Here is a 20,038-nt window from a genome sequence, read left to right on the forward strand (position 1 = left end):
CCAGTTAACTGCTATTACTAAATTACTAATTGTTCTTTTTTCTCTGACTCAACAGGACACCTCTGTGCTATCCTCAAAGAGCTGGCTGCTGACTTGACTGGCCCTGACATACAGGTGGCAGCATCCACATTTTTGCTTCCACCCCTGTGTCATCAGGATGATCTTTTGTTATTAAGTCCTTTGCTACAAGAGACTGACCATAGATTTATTGAGGAACAGGTATGGTCATTTTTCAATAATTCTTGGGTTCATTCCATGTGTGAACAGTGGTTTAAAAACTTTATATAACTTTTCTTTTTTTTTTTTTTTTAGCTCCTGCTTAGTAATGGTATTGCTTGTGGAAGTCTTGAGTATGACCCCTATTCTATTTATGAGAAAGATATAGGGGGAGATTCAGTGCCTAAGCCCCTACCTCCAACACTATCAGTGATTAGCTCTGCAATCAAGCTCTTTGGAGTTGTATGTGCTCATGTGGGAGAAGCTCAAAGGTAAACCATCTTTAGTAATTCACTTACCCTGAAATAAATAGTTTACTTATTCTGAAATGTAGTATTTCCAGACTGGCAATTGGTTCAGTGAATGCATAATGTAGAATCGGGTGGGTAAGAAGAATGTTGTCAGAAGTTCTCATTAATGTAACAAACTTACAGATGAAAGTGAGATGCTGTCTCTTTTTTTCTTTTAATTCTCAGCCAAGGATATTTTTTCCATATAAGTTTTTTTTTTGGTTGTTATTGTTCTTGTTTTTGAGAAAGTGCAAGGGAGGGAGGAGATGGGGAGAAAGAGAGAGAGAAACATCAACATGAGAGAGACATATTGGTTGGTTGCCTCCCATGGGCCGGGGATTGAACTTGCAACTGAGATATGTGCCCTTGACCAGGAATCGAACCCATGACCCTTGGGTCTGTGGGCCAACACTCTAACTACTTAGCAAAATCAGCCAGGATGAGGTACTGTCTCTTGTTTACTTATTTACCTGGCTAATATTTAATAAGTAAGTTAACGATTAAATTAAACTAACAGTTGATAGTACTATTGTGCATACAATACTTAACCCTCAGTTAGCTTATTATCTACCTGAAAATAGAACTGGAAACTCCGTGACACAAGAACATTGATTTCTCTTCCTGGAAGCAACCTGAGGTAGCCTTTGAAAATGGTTTACTATTCACTTGACCCAGAAAACCTCACAAAATCATGCATATCAAGAGGCTCAAATCTTCATGTCCACTTTAACAAAACCCATGAAACTGCCCAAGCCATCAAGGTTATGCATTTCTGAAAAACCACCAAATGTCTGAAGGATGTCACTTTAGAGAAGCAATGTGGGCCATTCTGACATTGCAGTGGTGGAGTTGGAAAGTGTGCCCAGGGCAAACAGGGTCAGTGGCCCAAAAAGAGTGCTGAGTTTTTGCTGCACATGCTTAAAAATGAGAGTAGTGATCAACTTCAGGGTTTAGATGTAGATTCTCTGTTCATTGAGCACATCCAGGTGAACAAAGCTTACAGAGCTCATGGGTGGTTTAACCCACACACAAACTCTCCCTGCCACGCTGAGAGGATCCTTCATGAAAACGTGCAGGTTGTTCCTAAACCAGAAAAGGAGTTTGCACAGTAGAAAAAGATATCCCAGAAGAAACTGAACAAAAACAGGGCCCAAGAGTAAATTCAGCATAAAATAAATGCTAATGAAAGTTAAAAAAAAGAGAGAACATTGATTTATGAGCTATTGTCATAAGGACAAACGTTGGTTTTCTGCTTAGATTAGGTCTCATAGGCTTTCTTTCTTGGAGGCTGAATGGAGCCAATGTAGGTCCAGCGATTAGTCTTCAGTTTGATGGATATCAGTTCATTCAAAGTGAATTTTGGTTTTGAAAACTCAAAGTTTAATAATGATTTCTCATTGATAATAACAGCTTCTTAATTGATAACTGAGGGAATACCATTCTTGGAGATTAAAAAACATTATTCATATCGACTACCAGAAAATTCAGTTTTTATCTGAGATACTAAAAGGAAGTGAATCTTTCCTGTAGGCTATACTGGTCCACAGTTTACAAATTGTTAAGTATCATCATTCATATTCTCTCTCTATATATATATACACACAATATAATTTTATCCAGTTATATCTTCCAGTTAGGTAGGAAATTTACCTTGGTCTCTTGCTGAAGATGAACAAATATATTTGAGTGTTGTCAACAACACATTTCTGAAACAGGTCTTTCAGTGGATAGATAAGTGAATAAAATTTGTTTATTTTTAACAGCTTCATGTCATTTTATTTAAAAGGCTGGTAGCATTAAGGTGTACACACACACACACACAAATTTTGGGGTGTCTTTTCAGAGCTTTAATTTCAAAAGGTATTTTTCCCAAATTTATTTGTTAGCATATAGCTCCCTGTTTACCTATACAGAATACAGTTAATTTAAAATAGTTCATTTGAATTAATACAGCTAACTACAGTGGATGAAATGGGGTGGCCTTGTGGATAAGTGATTTAAATTAAGCATGTTCTTAAATGGCTCTACTCTTTTTAGTAAATTCAAGGTAAAAAGTAAAAAAGAAAAGAATATAGTTCTTACAAACTTTTTTTTAAACGATTTTATCACTTATTCTCCCTTTCTTCTGAAATTAAAATGTCTGATACTAATTTCAACTTTATTTGTGTTCTTGTTGTATGTGGGAAGTGACAAATATTGATTTATAATAGCATCTATTTTGTTTAATTATAAATTAATACATACTCAGAAGAAGATTTAGAAAATATAAAACAATAAAATGTAAATTAAAAAGTTCAGCTCATAACCTGGTCGGGTGGCATGGTTGGAATGTCATCCTGTGCACCAAAGAGGTTGCAGGTTCGATTCCCTATCAGGGCACATAACTAGGTTGTGGGTTGGTCTGGGCACGTATGGGAGGCAACCAATTGATGTGTCTCTCACAGTTGTGTTTCTCTCTCTCTCACTCTCTTTCCCTCTCTCTACCTCCCTTCCACTTTCTGTAAAATCAATGGAAAAATATTCTCGGGTGAGGATTAACAAAAAAAATTCTAGAATGTCAACATATTTTATACAGAAAAGAAATATTGTGGATCTTATGCAAATGTTGTGGTTACTTTTAATATATTTTTTGCAACTAATTGCAAAGAATGAATTAGTTCATTAACTTGATGATTGTTAATGAACTAACATTGCAATCATTTGAACAACTTTCTAAAGTGTAGATTCTGATTTAATAGTATGGTGTACATACTATGTTAGGCATTGAAACTTATAAATAAAAACATCTGATTCAGATGTGCCGCCAAGGTTAAGAACCACTGCTATAAATACTTATAAAATGCTGTAGATTGTGAGTTGATGGAGAGGAAAAGCATCCAGTTCTCAGTATTAAAATGTTCACCATTATACACCCTCCCTGAAAGAATAAAGTAAATCAGTATTTTCAAATGTGTGTCTGCTGTTTACTCAGTTAACTATGTATTTTTGTTTCAACTATACTCAAAACTTTGTTTCTGATTTCGTTACAAACAAAATAATTACATGTTTTAATTTATGCCACTTAGAAATACCAATTCAGTGTTACTGAATGCTTTTATCTGCATCAGTTCCTCAAAAAATTAAAAAAACTACTTTATGACCCAGCAATTCCACTTCTGGTTATTTATCTGAAGAAATCCAAAACAGTAATTTGAAAAGATATATGCACCCCTGTGTTCATCATATAGTATTCCATATGATGTGGAATCTAAAAAACAAGCAGAACAGAAACAGATTCATAGGTACAGAGAACATTTTGACAGTTGCTAGATGGGAAGGGGTTGGGAATGGGTGGGAAAGGTAAAAGGAGAATCAAAAAGTACAAATTGGCAGTTACAGATTAGTCATAGGGTTGTCAAGTATAGTATAGAATAGAGAATATAGTCAAAGTAGGCAATAACTATGTATGATACTAGGTGGGTACTAGACTTACCATTTCATAAGTTATATAATGTTTAACCACTATGCTGTATACCTCTGAAATGAATGCAATATTGAATGTCAACTGTAATTGAAAAAAAAATTTATAAAGGAAAAAAGTCATCTTCCTGAAAATTCAGAATGTTTTTTTGTTGTTGATGTTATTTTTTGTTTTGTTTTGTGTTGTTTTGTTTTTGAAATCTCTGTTAGGATTTGGGATTAAAAGATGGGGGAAAACTTGGGGGCTGTCAGTCCTGGATACAATCAGAAGAAAATGGGAAAAGCATGAGTTAATGTTGTGTTGTATATAATATGATCCCAAGTACATTTTTAAAGTGTAGTTGAGAAGCATTAAATGTAGATGACAGAAGTTGGTGCTACCTTTAAAATGAAGCAATGTGTTTGAATCCAATTAAGTTCTGTTATTAAAAACAAAAATTGATGCAAATAATTTCTGAGCTATCCTTTGTTTAGAAAATAATTGCTGAAATAGCTGGATTTGCCCAGGTAAATCTTTGTTAAGTGATGCATCCATTTGTTGTTATTATTGTTTTCCACAAAATAATGCTTCTCCCCCACTATAGAATGACACCTAATTAAATATTTTTGCATTGGTTATGATATATTTTCTTTTCCAAAAATGCTTTGGTGTGTTCAACATTTTAGTAGTACCAACAAAACGAATTAGCAGTAGATATTTATTACTGTCCATTGACTTACTTTATCTTGATTAACAATACTGTCTTTTCTATTTGCTTTTAAATATTTTGTTTCTGATTTTAGGCTTCTTACATTGGAACAGCTTTTGGACAGTATAAAGCACACAAAAGGAGCTCGTCAACAAGTAGTTCAGTTACATGTTATTGCCTCAGTTTCCAGTTTCTTAAAGGTAATTGTATTTTTTAAAAATTCATGTTTGCTTTATTTTATTTTTTTTTTTAAGGTAGGATCAACTAAGTAGGTTGGAGGAAGGTATTGTTAAAGGGCTATCATTGTTTTCCCCCCTAGTTTTTCTTAACCTCCTGATGAAAATGTTTTGTGATTTATCATTTCCCTTTTACTTTTTCTCCACATATAACTTGTTAGTCAGATAACCTTGTCCTGGAGCCATGCCTTACTCTGCTGAGCCTAATAGCCTAGCCAGTGGTCAGCAAACTGCGGCTCGCGAGCCACATGCGGCTCTTTGGCCCCTTGAGTGTGGCTCTTCCACAAAATACCGACTTCTGCACATGGGCCACGAAGTTTCAGTCGCACTGTACATGCTCGCCCACACGTGGTATTTTGAGGAAGAGCCACACTCAAGGGGCCAAAGAGCGGCATGTGGAACTCCATGTGATATTTGCAAATTTGGTCTAGGCTAGTGGTCGGCAAACTCATTAGTCAACAGAGCCAAATATCAACAGTACAACGATTGGAATTTCTTTTAAGAGCCAAATTTTTTAAACTTAAACTATATAGGTAGGTACATTGTTATTAACTTAATTAGGGTACTCCTAAGCTGGCCTTTGCTAAAAACATCCTCAATCTGATTGAGGTACATTCACTGAGGTCGACCCCTTCCAACTCTCCCATCCACACTCTTTTATACTTGTTTCAGATAGATGAGTGTGGATGGGAGAGTTGGAAGGGGTTAACCTCAGCGAATGTACCTTAAAACAATGTACCTCCCCCGCACTGCGTATCATGCGGCCCCCCTGCGCGTCTCCCGGTCGCCCGACCAACACCCCCCACTTCTTCTAACGCCACTTCTTCAAAATAGACTCGCGCAGGCCTAAAAACGACTTCTGCGCATGGGCCACAAAGTTTCAATTGCACTGTACATGCGCACATGCACGTGGTATTTTGTGGAAGAGCCACACTCAAAGGGGCCAAAGAACCGCATGTGGCTCGCAAACCGTGGTTTGCCAACTACTGGCCTAGACCAGGGATTGGCAGACTATGGCATATGTTCCAAATCTGGCTCGTTGTTAACATTTATAACTTATTGTTTCTAAATAAAATATAATAGGTTTCATTAGTTATATATTTTATGGAAAATCCCTTTTAGTAGTCTTCTGAACATATGTATATACTACAGTGATAGTTGGTCACCACATTGTCTGGAGATTTAAAATTCTAAAGTACTTTGTCACAAAAATCAAATTATGTTTGTATGTTCAGTGGAGTTTTTATGTTCTGATTTTTTTTTAAGTAGTAATCCAAGTATGAACACATTTGGTTAACCAGACATATGTTCCAAATTAGGTAAAATTCACTGCAGTTGTAAGTTTGGGTTGTTCTTTTCATATTTCAGTATGTGGCTGGCTCCAAGGGAAGTTTGGGTCCAGAAGAAATGAGAAGACCTGCCCTAGCATTAGTAACAGGAGCCTTAGAAAGTCCCAACCCCCTCATGAGATGTGCAGCTGCAGAGGCATGGGCTAGGTTAGCCCAAGTGGTTGATGATGGACCTTTTACTGCTTCTTTAGCTCAAGTTAGCTTTGACAAGTAAGTGAATTTCTCATTTAATATTCCTAGGCTAGGTGTCAAAGCTGGGTATAGAAGGTTGTTAATACTGCCCTGCCTATTTAAAGGATGTTAAGGTAAATGAGATAATAAATAAGAAAGTGATAAAAAATAAAATAACTACAAATAAAAGTTTATGGTTAGATTGGTAATATCTGTAGATATATAAAGTTACTTTTAGTAGTGGTGGTAGAAGTGCAGGCAGCACTTTGACCTTCTAGTCTGCTGAATATGTGTCTGATTTGGTTTAAGAGTCTGGAGTCAGATTACTAATTTGGTTCAAATCCCAACTCTTCCATTTAATAGTTGTCTACTTTGTAAGAGTTACTTTGGCTATCCTATTTGATTTCCTCATATGCAAAAAGGAATTGATAATAGTATGGATCTCAAGGTTGTTGGGAGGATTAAAGAACTAAATGTAAGCACTTAAATTAGTGTAAAATACATAGAAAATTCCTCATATATTAACTTATCCTATTACATTTAATTTTAAATACAGAGTTCTTGAGTTGAATTCTCTATGTGGAATTAAAGTATCTCAGCAATGTTTTTGAAATGTAATTTAATAAAGTAATAATGTCCTCCATATAAATTTAGTGTGTGTATATCTCTGAAAGACATTGAAATTGCTTTTACTTAAATAATCTATAATAATGTGAAGATATTTTTATTTAAAGTGTTTTTCTTTGCAAGATACCTATCTGGTTATTTCAGAAATGTTTTATCATTTAACAGTAAAAACATTTCTGAATTTTAGAACTATTCATACAAAAAGTTTTGTGTAGGTGACAGTATCATGCAGTAGTTTCGCTTCAGTGATTATCATATATTTTTATTTCCATAATTACAGACTGAAATCAGCAAGGGACGTGGTTACCAGAACAGGGCATTCATTGGCTTTGGGATCCCTCCATAGGCATTTAGGAGGAATAAGTTCTCAGCATTTGAATTCTTGTGTAGGAATCCTATATACTTTGTCTCAGGACAGTACTTCTCCTGATGTGCAGGTAAGAACTCCATGTGATATCCTCCTTGAAATTCGTGATTTGCAAATTATGTTTTTATTGATCATTAGTAATTTGTAAATAATTCCCCTCTGACAGTAAATATTTTTTTAATATATTTTTATTTATTTCAGAGAGCAAGGGAGAGGGAGAGAGAGATCGAAACATAAATGCTTTTGCACGCTCCATGCTAGGGACTGAGCCCACAACCCAGGCATGTGCCCTTGACCGGAATCAAACCTGGGACCCTTCAGTCCACAGACTGTCGCTATATCCACTGAGCCAAACCATCTAGGGCCCTCTCATAGTAAATATTAAAGCCATTTAACCATGATGAATTTTTAAAATTTAATTCTCTTTTTCACACTCTGTCTAAAGTCAAGTTCAGTATCTTTTTCTGAGAATTAATCTGTCTGCCATCTTAATGATAACATCTATTATTTTGGAGCGCTTAATAGGTAACAAACATTGTATTATATTCTTCTAAACATATGAATATATTTTATCTTCACAGTAGTCTAGGGTGTATATTCTCATTATACAGAAAGAAAATTGAGGCTTACAGAAACTAAGTAACTCAGGTTAAGAAAACAAGTCATGGACTCCAAATCCATGTTCTTAACCACTTTATCATACTGTTGTACATAGCTTACCCAATTCTGTTGAAATCATCATTTTCCTGATATTTTAATCAAATCTTGAATGATTATTACTCTTCTTGCTCTTTTGCTCCCCTTATCTTGGTTTCCTGTGTCTTTTTTCATTATTATTTATTTGAGGGGGGAGAGGAGGAAGAAGGGAAAGAGAAACATTGACTTTTTGTTCCATCTATTGATACGTCATTGGTTGCCTCCTGTATGCGCCCTGACCAGGAATCAAACCTGCAACCTTGGCAATCTGGATGACGCTCCAACCAACTGAGCAATCCAGCCAAGGCTCCTGTGTGCCTTTATTTCCTACGAGAGGCCTAGTGCATAGATTCGTGCACTGGTGGGGTCCCTCAGCTTGGCCTGCATGGATCAGGCCAAAACTGGCTCTCTGACATCCCCCAAGGGGTCCAGATTGTGAGAGGGCACAGACCAGGCCAAGGAACCTAGTATGCATATAAGATCTTTGGTTGATCTCTTCCAGCCCTCCCCCCCCCCCCGACCCCCATCCCTCTGAGATTCATCAGTCTGTTCCATGTTTCCATGCCTGTGGTTTCCGCTCCTGCGCTGAGCATCTGCCCCCTGGTGGTCAATGTGCGTCATAGCTACCGGTCAGCCGGTCACTTAGGCTTTTATATATATAGATAGTAGCCTCCTACCTGGTCATTTTACTTTTAGGTTCTTTTCAACTCTCCCTAGATATGAAGCCAAATTTGTTTTCCTGAAAGTCTTTCATCTTGCCACTTCCCTACTGAAAAGCTGCAAAACTGCATATTGCTTCTTAGGTCAACTTCTCACTCAGGTTTCATCAGCTGACCCAGGAATCTTCTCTCTCCTTACCCAAGTACTGGTATTCTCCTATAGATGATCTACCTACTTTTATCCCACACATGCCATTCTCTTATCTGCACTTCTGTTTTTCCTGTTGCTCTTCTCCTTATTCCTATCTGACAATACAAAAATTTTAGTATTTTAAGATCCAGTTTAACTACCTTCTTGTTAAACTTCATATCCCTCAGCCACAATAAGCTTTCATTCTTGGAATTACTATATCAATAGTCTCACCACATCATCTAGTACTTGATTAAGTTGAGGTGTCCATTCTTTAACCCTTCTTTTAGTACAGTACTTTTTGCTTCTATTTATTATATTCCTCTTCTTATTCAAGAAGCCTGTTCTGAATGTACATACTTTTATATTGAATACTTTTTGTTGATTAACTTAAGTGCTTCTTTACATGGCTTCCGGTGTCATCAAATCTGATTCTTCTTGATTGTAGCTCTCTCTCAACAGAATTTCATTGTATAGCATTTACTGGTAAAGTACTATATGCTTTTTTATGCATCCATTGAGAAAAGCAGTAAAATTTTCTAAGTTGGTTTCCTGAAGGAAGAACTTTTTATATACTTATTATTTTGGAAAATTCAAACATACATAAAAGTTGAGAGTATTCTATAAAGAATCTATTATACCCATTATCCAACTTCAGTGGTTATCGGTATATAGCCAGACTTGTTTCATTTAAACGAGAGTTGGCAAGTTTATTCTATAAAGGGTCAAATAGTAAACTATTTAGTCATGGTCTCTGTCACTATTCAATTCTGCCATTGTAGCAGGAAAGCAGCCATAAATAATGTATAAATGAATGAGCATAATTATTTCTTTTTTCTTTTTTAATGTTTTTTTTGTTTGTTTGTTTTCAGAGAGGAAGGGAAGGGGAGAGAAAGAGATAGAAACACCAATGATGAGAGATAATCATTGATTGGCTGCCTCCTGCATGCTCCCCACTAGGGATTGAGCCCGCAACCCAGGCATGTGTCCTTGACCGGAATCAAACCTGGGACCCTTCAGTTCACAGGCCGACGCTCTTTCCACTGAGCCAAACCGACTAGGGCCATAATTGTGTTTCAATAAAACTTCATGTATAAAAACAGGTGGCAGACCAGATTTGGCTTGAGGGCATTTTATTTGTCTGTTTGTTTAATATATAAGTATATATTTTTATGTATTTACAAATATATTTATAAATGTGCTCCTGTCATAGTGTTCATCTCTGTGAATCAAGTCTCAAACTGAATACAATGTGTCCAATCCTAGATTAATAAACAGAACATTATCGGTACCCCAAACACTGTCCTCGTGTTCTTTTCTAGTTACTACCTGTCCTACCAAGGATAACCATTATCCTAATTTGCAGCAGCACATGTTAGTTTTGCCTGCTTTTATATATTTTATATCAGTGGAGTCATATGGTATGTACTTTTTCATGTCTGGCTTTCTTCAACATTGTTTTTGTGAGATTTGTTCATATTATGACATGTAGTTGCGGATTTTGTTGAATCTTTTAAAAATTTGAATTTTCATTCTCTATATAGATTAAACAATAAACAATTTTCAACAAAATAGATTTAGCGCAAGCTGTTAGCTAAAGAATCAAACATTATCTTGGAATTCTTAGTGCTGAGATATATCTAAATATACCATTCTAAATTAGATGATTGTCTCTCAGCTGTTTTTTACTGGGTATTTAAAAAAAGATTTTCTTTAACTTTTAAAATTCTTCATTTCTCTTTACAAGTTAGAAGTAGCGTACAAATACTTTACTTTGCCATTACTTTATCACTTGCTTCAACGAAAGAATAATTCATTATTTTTTATGTTTCTTAATGCTGCTGTAACATTTAAATTTTTTTTCTGTCTTCACAGACCTGGGCCCTACACTCTCTGTCATTGATCATCGATTCTGCGGGCCCACTCTATTATCCGCATGTGGAACCTACCCTTTCTCTTATTATAATGTTGTTGTTAAATGTGCCTCCTACACATGCTGAAGTTCACCAAAGTCTCGGTCGTTGTTTGAATGCCCTTATTACTACATTAGGTCCAGAGCTACAAGGTATGCATAGCTGTTTTTTAGATGTTTTACATGAAAAATACACATATAAAAATTAGTTTAGTTTCTATGACTGACTCAAATACTTGTCATTGAAGTGAAGTTTAACAGGATGTTATATTCAGATATATTGGCAGAATGTTGAAAGTACTCTTGGGAAAACTTTGAATCCTGGATGATGGCATAATAGAAAAATAACATAGAAACTATGATACTTACTTTAAACTCTACCACTACTTAATTGGGTGACCTTGGGGAAATTCTTACATCTCTAGGCTTTGGTTTTCTTTATCAAACGAAGAGAAAGTTGAAAAGCCTTTGTTATTGGCCCGTAGTAGGTGCTCAGTATTCTATCTTGCTAAATAAATGCCATTTAGTCTGATTATCTTACGTTGAAAAAAAAAAGGAGTACATATTTAGAAAGATTTGATATGTCCTAAAAATGCTTCTCTTAACAACTAAAATGACAGACATGAAGTAGAGTATTTTAAAGAACTCTTGATCTCTTTTAAGAAATAAATGACTGCGCCCTAACTAGTTTGGCTCGGTGAATAGAGCATTGCCCTGCGGACTGAAGGGTCCCAGGTTCGATTCCGGTCAAGGGCCTGTACCTTGGTTGTGGGCACATCCCCAGTAGGAGGTGTGCAGGAGGCAGCTGATGGATGTTTCTTTCTCATCAATGTTTCTAACTCTCTATCCCTCTCCCTTCCTCTCTGTAAAAAATTCAATAAAATATATTTTTTTTAAAAAAGAAAGAAGCCGAAGCCGGTTTGGCTCAGTGGATAGAGCGTCGGCCTGCGGACTGAGGGGTCCCGGGTTCGATTCCGGTCAGGGGCATGTACCTTGGTTGCGGGCACATCCCCAGTGGGAGATGTGCAGGAGGCGGCTGATCGATGTTTCTCTCTCATCGATGTTTCTAACTCTCTGTCTCTCTCCCCTCCTCTCTGTTAAAAATCAATAAAATATATTTAAAAAAAATAAAATAAAATAAAAAAATAAGAAAAGAAAGAAATGACTGCATCCGAAAACTCAGATATTCTGATCTGTTCAAGTGCACAATATATGATGTCAATATAGATGAAAGCAACGCTCAACTAATACAAGTAGGGCTAAGTTTATTAGCAATTTCTAATTCCACTTTTAATGAAAATCTGGTGTAATCTACAGACAGCCTTAGGGTTTTTTTTTACCTAAAGATTTGTGTTGCCAAAAACCTTTCAGACTAAGAATAACTAATAATCATCCAAAAATCTTTCAAATGGATTATTCCTGCTTTTGTAGAAGAAATTTACTTCACAAATTCTTAAATTTAAAATTGGAAAAAAAGTAATTATTTTATAGGTCAATTATTAAAAACTCTCTGCTTTCATTTTAGGTAACAGTACTTCAGTTTCTACCTTAAGGATGTCCTGTCTGTTGGGTTGTGCAGTGATGCAAGATAACCCAGACTGCCTTGTTCAAGCGCAGGCCATCTCTTGCCTTCAGCAGCTTCATATGTTTGCTCCACGACATGTCAACTTATCTAGCCTGGTCAGCTGCCTCTGTGTGAGTATAAAATTATAAATGAGTTTTTTAGTTTGTTTTATTGGAAACTTAGATTTGTTTTAATTATTCTCTAGATCGTGTACAATAGCAATTTTCCCTTAGTTCTAGTCCTTTTGGGGAAAGTGAGGGGCCAATTTTTATATAATCACATCTTAAATCTCATATGGACTTGTTTTTCTCCCATTAACGTTGAACTTAATATTTTTAATATTTACTTATTAAGCAATAAGCATATATTGTGTGGCATAAATATCCCAGATACTATATAAATACTATAGGACATGGAAAATTTTGTGGTAACAATTTTTTCCTCTCATTTTTCTATTCCAAATTATTACATACAAAGTTCTTTCCATCCCAGATGGGCACATAACATTTTTCCTTAATATTCTAGCAGCATATACATCGATGTCTTCGTTCTACTAATGTGTCTGATGAATATGGAAGGTGCTTCATAATCTCAGTGGTTTTAAGATTTACCTTGAACACCATCAGTTTCTGTCTGGACTTGCCTCAAAAGTTTTTACATTTGGAATGAAAACTTTTTCTGCCCCTGCAGTGTTCATAGCACACTCCCATTAGTAACATGACAGCTGAGAATTATTACTTTATGTAGACAGACCTTTCATTTTCAAGCTTGAGGCAAAATATGCAGCATTTCAGACTTTAAAGAACCTCAGAGATTGTTAAAACCAGTGTTCTCAATAAAAAGATAAACTGAGGACCAAAAATTCAAATAATTTGACTAGGTTCTTAGTCTAGGATCCAGATTCCTGAACTTCTTGTCCTGTCCTCATTTCATTATTTCAGACTGAGTTTGTGGTTAATAGCTCCTAGCTCTGCCACCTCAGCATTAGGCGGCTTTAGGGACACCCTGTAACCTCTTCCAGCCTCAGCTCCTTTGCCTGTAAAACACAATTACACAAGATGCCACCTATAAAAGTACATGTCTCAGGCACCTAATAACCAATTATTAAGTAGCAGTTGTTTTTATTTTCTTAATATATACCTTAAATATAGATTATGTTATCTTCATACTGATTTTGATCATCATAATTATGTAAGACTCTTAAAAAGAGGATATGACTGACTTTTCTGGTAGAAACTTTGGTTCCTGTCTGGAACCAAACATGTGTTAGAGAAAATGGCAGTTAGTGGAAAAGGATTTTACCTTCACTTCTCAATGACTTTCCCCAGGAATATTGCTTTTATATTTAGAGAACCATTGCCAAAACCAATTATTGAAAAATATCCACTGTTTTACTAGTACAAGTTGGTCTGACTTTCATTCTCCATTCAAATATAATGATACTGCCATTTTTTTTTCTTTTTAAATTGTAGTAGGAAATTTCCACTAGTAGCCTTTTTAATCTTCTTTAACTTTACCTGAATTCATTTATTAAATAAAGTTCAAACTCATCAAACTTAGTCATAATATTTAAGCTGTAAAATGATGTTTTTTATACAGAAATCATATTAAAAAATTGCTGTCACTATAGTATGTTAATTTTGTGTCTTAATATTTTTATTCTAAATTTATTAGGTTGAATTTTGTATTATATTTTAGAATATTCTCTGTAGTAAGTAAATTGCTTTTGCTTTCCTGTTTTAACAACTTTATGATAAGATTTTCTTTTCTACAAAGAATTTAAATATTTAGCATGAAGTGTTTTCATATTAATTGAAACTCCCTGAATATTCAGAATACCTTTCATCATTAAGAAAAAATCTTATGGGGAAAAAAGGAAACATATGTAATATTTTTAACAATAAAGATTTTTTTAAAAAAACCTTAGTGTAAAGGACTTTATTCTAACTGCATGCTGTTTAACTTCTATTCTGAACTTAACCTTAGCTACATTAGCAATTCTGAGTACTCTCAGTTTTAAAATTTGGCTTCCATTTTATAAAAAAAAAAAATCTATAATTAACTTGTGATGAGATAAACCATTAACTCTGCCCCTTGCCAGACACCTGTTCATGTGAATGCAATCCAGATCACCCCTGTCACACTCATGTCTACTTGGTCTGGTTTTGTTACTGCAGCTTAATGAGAGATCCAAAAAAACCCACCTAATTACACATATGTACATTTTTAATTATTTTATATCTGCATCTTGAATTGACTATTTTCAAGATCTTAGCTCAATTCATATTTTAAGTGGGAAAATGAAGTATTTATGGCATATTTTTAAAGCTGAAGTTAAACCAGTTTTAATGATAGAGCTCTATCAACATATGTATTTTAATTCTTAGCTGACTGTTGTCAAAGTCATCCTAGCATTTATCTTTTGGTTTTGTCTTGACTGGTCTGTCATTTGTTTTTGTGCAGGAGATCTTGTTGGATAATTCTGTGTTGGTAGGTCCCTGACCCTCGATTCCTAACTTTTTTGAGGTTTGCAGTGCTGTTTCTTTGTCATTTTTTTGGTTGTAGATGTTTATGTTTTTGTTTTCCTCTGCATCTCTGTTTAAGCTAACCATTAATGCAAAATCCAGTATGTGTAGCATGTTACATGATGTTTGTTTAATACCAGTGTAAAAAATTCCTCCCTAACCTTCTCCAGCTGGTATATTCACTCCTTGCACTTAATTTTGCATCATTTTGATTTTATGTATTCATTTCAGAAAAGAATTGTAATTACAGTTTGATTTAATTTCTGTATTTTGCCTGTTTGGTCTGTTTGCCTTAACTCACTCTATTACTCTTCCCGTTATAAATGCTGGAGAATGACATGGAGATACTAAGCATCCCATTTTGCTTTGTGTGGCAGCCTTCAATCATTTTTTTCTACCAAACAAAGAGTACTTTTAAGCATGCTTTCTCTAAAAAATTATTTGACCAGCCTGAATAATGCTGCATCTGCCTTGTATTACATGCTTGTAAAACTCCAATTAAAATAACTAGTAGCTTCATTAACTTTTCTTTAAATTGTCTTGTAGAGTGCTTTTCTGTCATTGTTATTAAATATAGCCATAATTTTGGGCATGAACAAACTTAATGTTTTTACATTTTAACTTCTCTGTTATTCTTTGTACTAGTTTTTAACAACAGATTTCTTAAACATGACTGGAATGACATTACCTTGGATTTTGTGAATAACGTTCCTCTGTTTCCACTTTTGAGTTCATTATATGGCTTGAGGATATAATAGAATATATTTATAAAGCAGTTCCTGTCCATATGTTTCCCTGATGATATATTTACAAACTTTTTCTGACTTTTGTCTTCTGATAAAATTAGGATTTAGCTTTCTTTGCATGTTTCTTCTTATATATCAAAAAGCCAGCTTCCAACACCTACTCTTTTACTCAGAATTACTCTACCATTTTCAGTAAACTTACCTACTTCAGGCCCTTTTTCCCATACACACCAGATCTAAAGATCACTATAAGAATTATGCCATTATTTCTCAAATTTTACTTGGAAAGTTACTATTATAAGACGCATGTATTCATTGTCTTAAACCATACCAAACTGGTCTTTACTGTCATATTTAAAACAATAAATTTCAAAAAATCAACAGTTTATTCTACTTATGAAATCACTGAGTAAGAATTTGTATCCAGAAACCTTTGATTTTTTTTTTTTTTTACTTTCTCATTTAAGATATCACCAGTCCTATAATTTACCATATCGTTTACACAACCTATTGAGATTAGCATTGTTTAAACACTTCTAAGTAAAATGAATATGTATTGGGTCTGTCATTCTGAGCAGAAATATTCTATATCTTTAAGATATATACATACCTATGTACATATATGTAGATCCATATACAAGTAGATATACATATATATGTTTTGCTATCCATTATATTTATCTCTAGAGAGCATTTTTGGTGAATATGTTTTCTGAGTAAAACTCTTTCTGCCTTTATTTGAAAATGCATTCACTTAGCCTGAATAAAATACTATTCATAGAGACTTGCATTAATAATAACTAACCTTCACCTGGCCTTGGTGCTCAGTGGTTGAGCATCATCCCCTGTACCGCCAGGAGGTTGCTGGTTCAATTCCCAGTCTGGGCACATGCCTCATCTGCCAGCTCGATCCCCAGCAGGGGGTGTGCAGGAGGCAGCCAATCCATGTTGATGTTTCTCATGGATGTTTCTATCTCTCCCTCTCCCCTCCTCTCTTTCTAAAATCAATAAAAACATTAAAATAATAATAATAACTAATATTTATTGAGTATTTACTGTTTGCCAGGTCTTGTGCTAAGCACTTTTGCATGTTTCTTTGTGTTAACTTCACAACATCCTTGTGAGATGGGGATAGTGTTATCTCCATTTTACAAATGAGGAAATAAAGGAACAGAGAGGTTAAATAACTTGCCCAAGGTCACACAGCTAGTAAGAGGTGGGCCTATGATTCAAACTGAGACAGTTTGACTCCAGAGTCTCCATTTTAACCAGTATACTATATTGCTTATATAGATTTGTGTAAATTTTACTTAGAGAATAATAAAAATTATAGTTGCATGAGCACAAATGTATAAACTGCCAGAAATTTATTTCTCAATTATATATATTTTTTAATATATTTTATTGATTTTTTAAAGAGAGGAAGGGAGAGAGAGATAGAGAGTTAGAAACATCGATGGGAGAGAAACATTGATCAGCCGCCTCCTGCACATCTCCTACTGGGGATGTGCCCGCAACCCAGGTACATGCCCTTGACCGGAATCGAACCTGGGACCTTTCAGTCTGCAGGCCGACGCTCTATCCACTGAGCCAAACCGGTTTCGGCTCAATTATATTTTTTATCTCAAAACTATTTTTGCTAATATAAATGTTACGTCTTCTAACATTGTCAAGAGGCTTCTGCTTGGATTTGTTTATGAATATTGTATAATCAAGTACATGTATTACTCCTTAAGTTATTTACAAGTTATATAATAAAAAAATACATACTAGAGGGGGGTAAGAGATCAACCAAAGGACTTGTATGCATGCATATTAGCATAACCAATGGACACGGACACTGGGGTGGTAGGGGCTTGTCCTGGAAGGTGGGAGTGGCCGGGGAGGGGTCAATTGGGGGAAAAGGAGACAAAATACACTAGAATATTTGAATGTCTGTGTATTTCATTAATAAGTTGCATCCAGCCCACTAATGGGCTGGACAGAATGAGGAGGGGTCCAGTGAATATCTATTAGACTTACTGAGTGCTAGCAAGAATTTCGGCCCTTTCAGTTCCCAAATGGTATTTTCCAGGTGAATCTTTGCAGTCCCTATTTGTTACTGAGAAGAGCAGTACTGGCTTGTTTACGTCAGCTTGTGCAGAGAGAGGCAGCTGAAGTTTCAGAACATGCTGTTACACTTGCTAAGGATAGCAGAGAAGAGTTGACTCCAGGTAATTCTTTTTATCAACATTATCTCCAGCTCAAATGATTGTTTTAATCTTAAATCTTATGTGTAAACATGAGTTTTTAAAACAAAATTTGAAAGTGAATATATAATGTCTTAAGCCTTCTACAAGAAACAGTTGCTCACAAGATTATCATTCCAACCAGTGATGTTACTGGTTTAGAACAGTTCTCAAATTTAGGCCCCCAAACCAGCAACATCCACTTCACCTGGGGACTTGTCAGAAATGCAGACTATTGGTCCCATCCCATATCTGCTAAAGCAAAAATCTGGGAATAGGCCCAGCAATCTGTTTTGGGTGTTTTTATAATCCCTGTGTTAATGTATACTGAAGTTTGAGAGCCATTGGGTTTAGAGTAAGTTTTTTCACAGTAGTCCATTGAAATTGGATTTAGCCCTTAAGTAATTTATTATATGTGCCTTTCTTCCCCCAAAATCTCATTTGATAAAATTCGCCATACATGAATCTGCTTCAAATGAAAGGATTTTTAGGGCCTCTTCTATATTTGAGAAATGAAAAGGATTTCTTAGCCAGTAAGATTTATTTTAAGTGTATATCCCTGTATTTTAAAATTAAGTAATCCAAACACACATATAAATTCAAACATCCTACAAAAATAGTAATGATATCATACGTGTGTGTGTGTGTGTGTGTGTGTGTGTGTGTGTGTGTGTTTACTTTCCAAAGTGCTGTCACACTTTTAGGTTTAGGTTTCAGACTTCACAAAGCTTTCCAATATCTAAAGCTCTCAAATCTGTAATGTGTTTTACTCTAATGCTGTGCTTTTTAAATAACAGTTTTATTATTTAAACTTTTGCTCTGGCTTGAGTTAATCAACATTGCTGAACTAGTATGCTAGTAGTCATCAGACAGGTTGCACAACTCATTTGAAAACTGTTCTGTAATTACTTAACCTTAATCAGAAATATGTTAATCTCATAACTATGTGAGATATTCTCCCCGAGTGACCTTTGGTTTATATTCACCATTGAAATTATCTACATCTGTTGCTTTAGGCTTTGATTGTGTCCATATGCTAGTACAGGTTCCTAGAATTACTAGAGGCCCAAAGCACGAAAGAGTAGGCCTTCCTTCCCCCGGCTGCCAGCACCTGCACCCAGAAGCCGGGCTTCCCTCCTCCGGCCGCCCGCAGGCACCTGGGACCTGGGCTGGCTTCCCTCTGGCCCCAGCTTCATCAGGAAGGACATCCAGAAGACGTCTGGTCTAATTAGCATATTACCCTTTTATTATTATAGATTGAATTGGCTATGCAAGTAAAATTATAGTAAAGAATTCATATCTAATTCCTTTTTTAAATTTTTTAATTTTTAAACTCATTGGAAACGTTTAAAGAAATGTACATTGAACACATAGATTCACCTACTTATTAACTTTATGACACTCACATCTTTTTCTCTCTTTCCATACATACAGATATATAAACCTTTTGCCAAACCATCTCAAAGCAGGTTGCAAGCATCATGACAGTTTGCACCCCTAAATCAAGCACTCCTATGTAAAATGCCTCAGTTTACATTTTCCAAGAAGGACATTCCCTTATATGACCACACATCATTTCCACACCTAATGAAATTAACAGTGATTTTAGTAACATCATAGAATATATACTTCTGACACAAATTTCCCCAGTTATTAAAAAAAAAAAGTCTTTTATGACTCATTCCTACACCCATCAACCCCACCCAAATTTAGAATTCAGTCATGACTCACACATTGCATTGGTTATTCTGTCTCTTTAGACTCCTAATTGGAAACATTCCTACCACTTCCTTCCGAACTTTAAAAAATCATTCCTCTTTTAAAATAGTCTAATAGTGGAAAAATCTTTAGAAAGTAAATGCTTTCATAAATGCTAGGTGAGTTAAATCTTTAAGAGAAAATGTGTTCTTTTAGCATTTCCAGAATTATAGGAAATAGATGCTAGATCAAGGCTTATAGTTCTCCTTGAGGTGCTTTATTACTTTGCAATGAGAATATTGTGTAGTAATTTATATTAATTTAGTAGTATTCTTTAGTTCCTCAGTGGCTTAGTTGTAGTAATTATACACTGTTCTCTATACAGTAGGTATTTTTTGTCTGAGTTTTACTCTGAT

General features: G+C 35.2%; 1 protein-coding gene and 1 pseudogene across 13 annotated transcripts in view; both read left to right on the top strand.

The window, feature by feature from the left end:
• The window catches only part of HEATR5A (HEAT repeat containing 5A), a 112,156-nt gene that overhangs the window by 62,600 nt on the left and 29,518 nt on the right, over nt 1-20,038 (top strand). For 12 of the 13 annotated variants that reach the window (XM_036353708.1, XM_036353682.1, XM_036353725.1 and 9 more), the window contains 9 exons: nt 56-219; nt 313-488; nt 4,749-4,854; nt 6,259-6,449; nt 7,318-7,474; nt 10,825-11,014; nt 12,387-12,556; nt 14,889-14,915; nt 17,771-17,909. In XM_036353708.1, coding sequence (XP_036209601.1) covers nt 56-219; nt 313-488; nt 4,749-4,854; nt 6,259-6,449; nt 7,318-7,474; nt 10,825-11,014; nt 12,387-12,556; nt 14,889-14,915; nt 17,771-17,909 — 1,320 coding nt within the window. The remainder of the gene's footprint in view (nt 1-55; nt 220-312; nt 489-4,748; nt 4,855-6,258; nt 6,450-7,317; nt 7,475-10,824; nt 11,015-12,386; nt 12,557-14,888; nt 14,916-17,770; nt 17,910-20,038) is intronic. The other variant, XM_036353700.1, reaches the window with a different exon arrangement.
• LOC118678286 lies at nt 826-3,708 on the top strand (annotated as a pseudogene).

This window comes from Myotis myotis, unplaced genomic scaffold (assembly GCF_014108235.1).
Source record: "Myotis myotis isolate mMyoMyo1 unplaced genomic scaffold, mMyoMyo1.p scaffold_m19_p_1, whole genome shotgun sequence".
NCBI lineage: Eukaryota > Metazoa > Chordata > Mammalia > Chiroptera > Vespertilionidae > Myotis > Myotis myotis.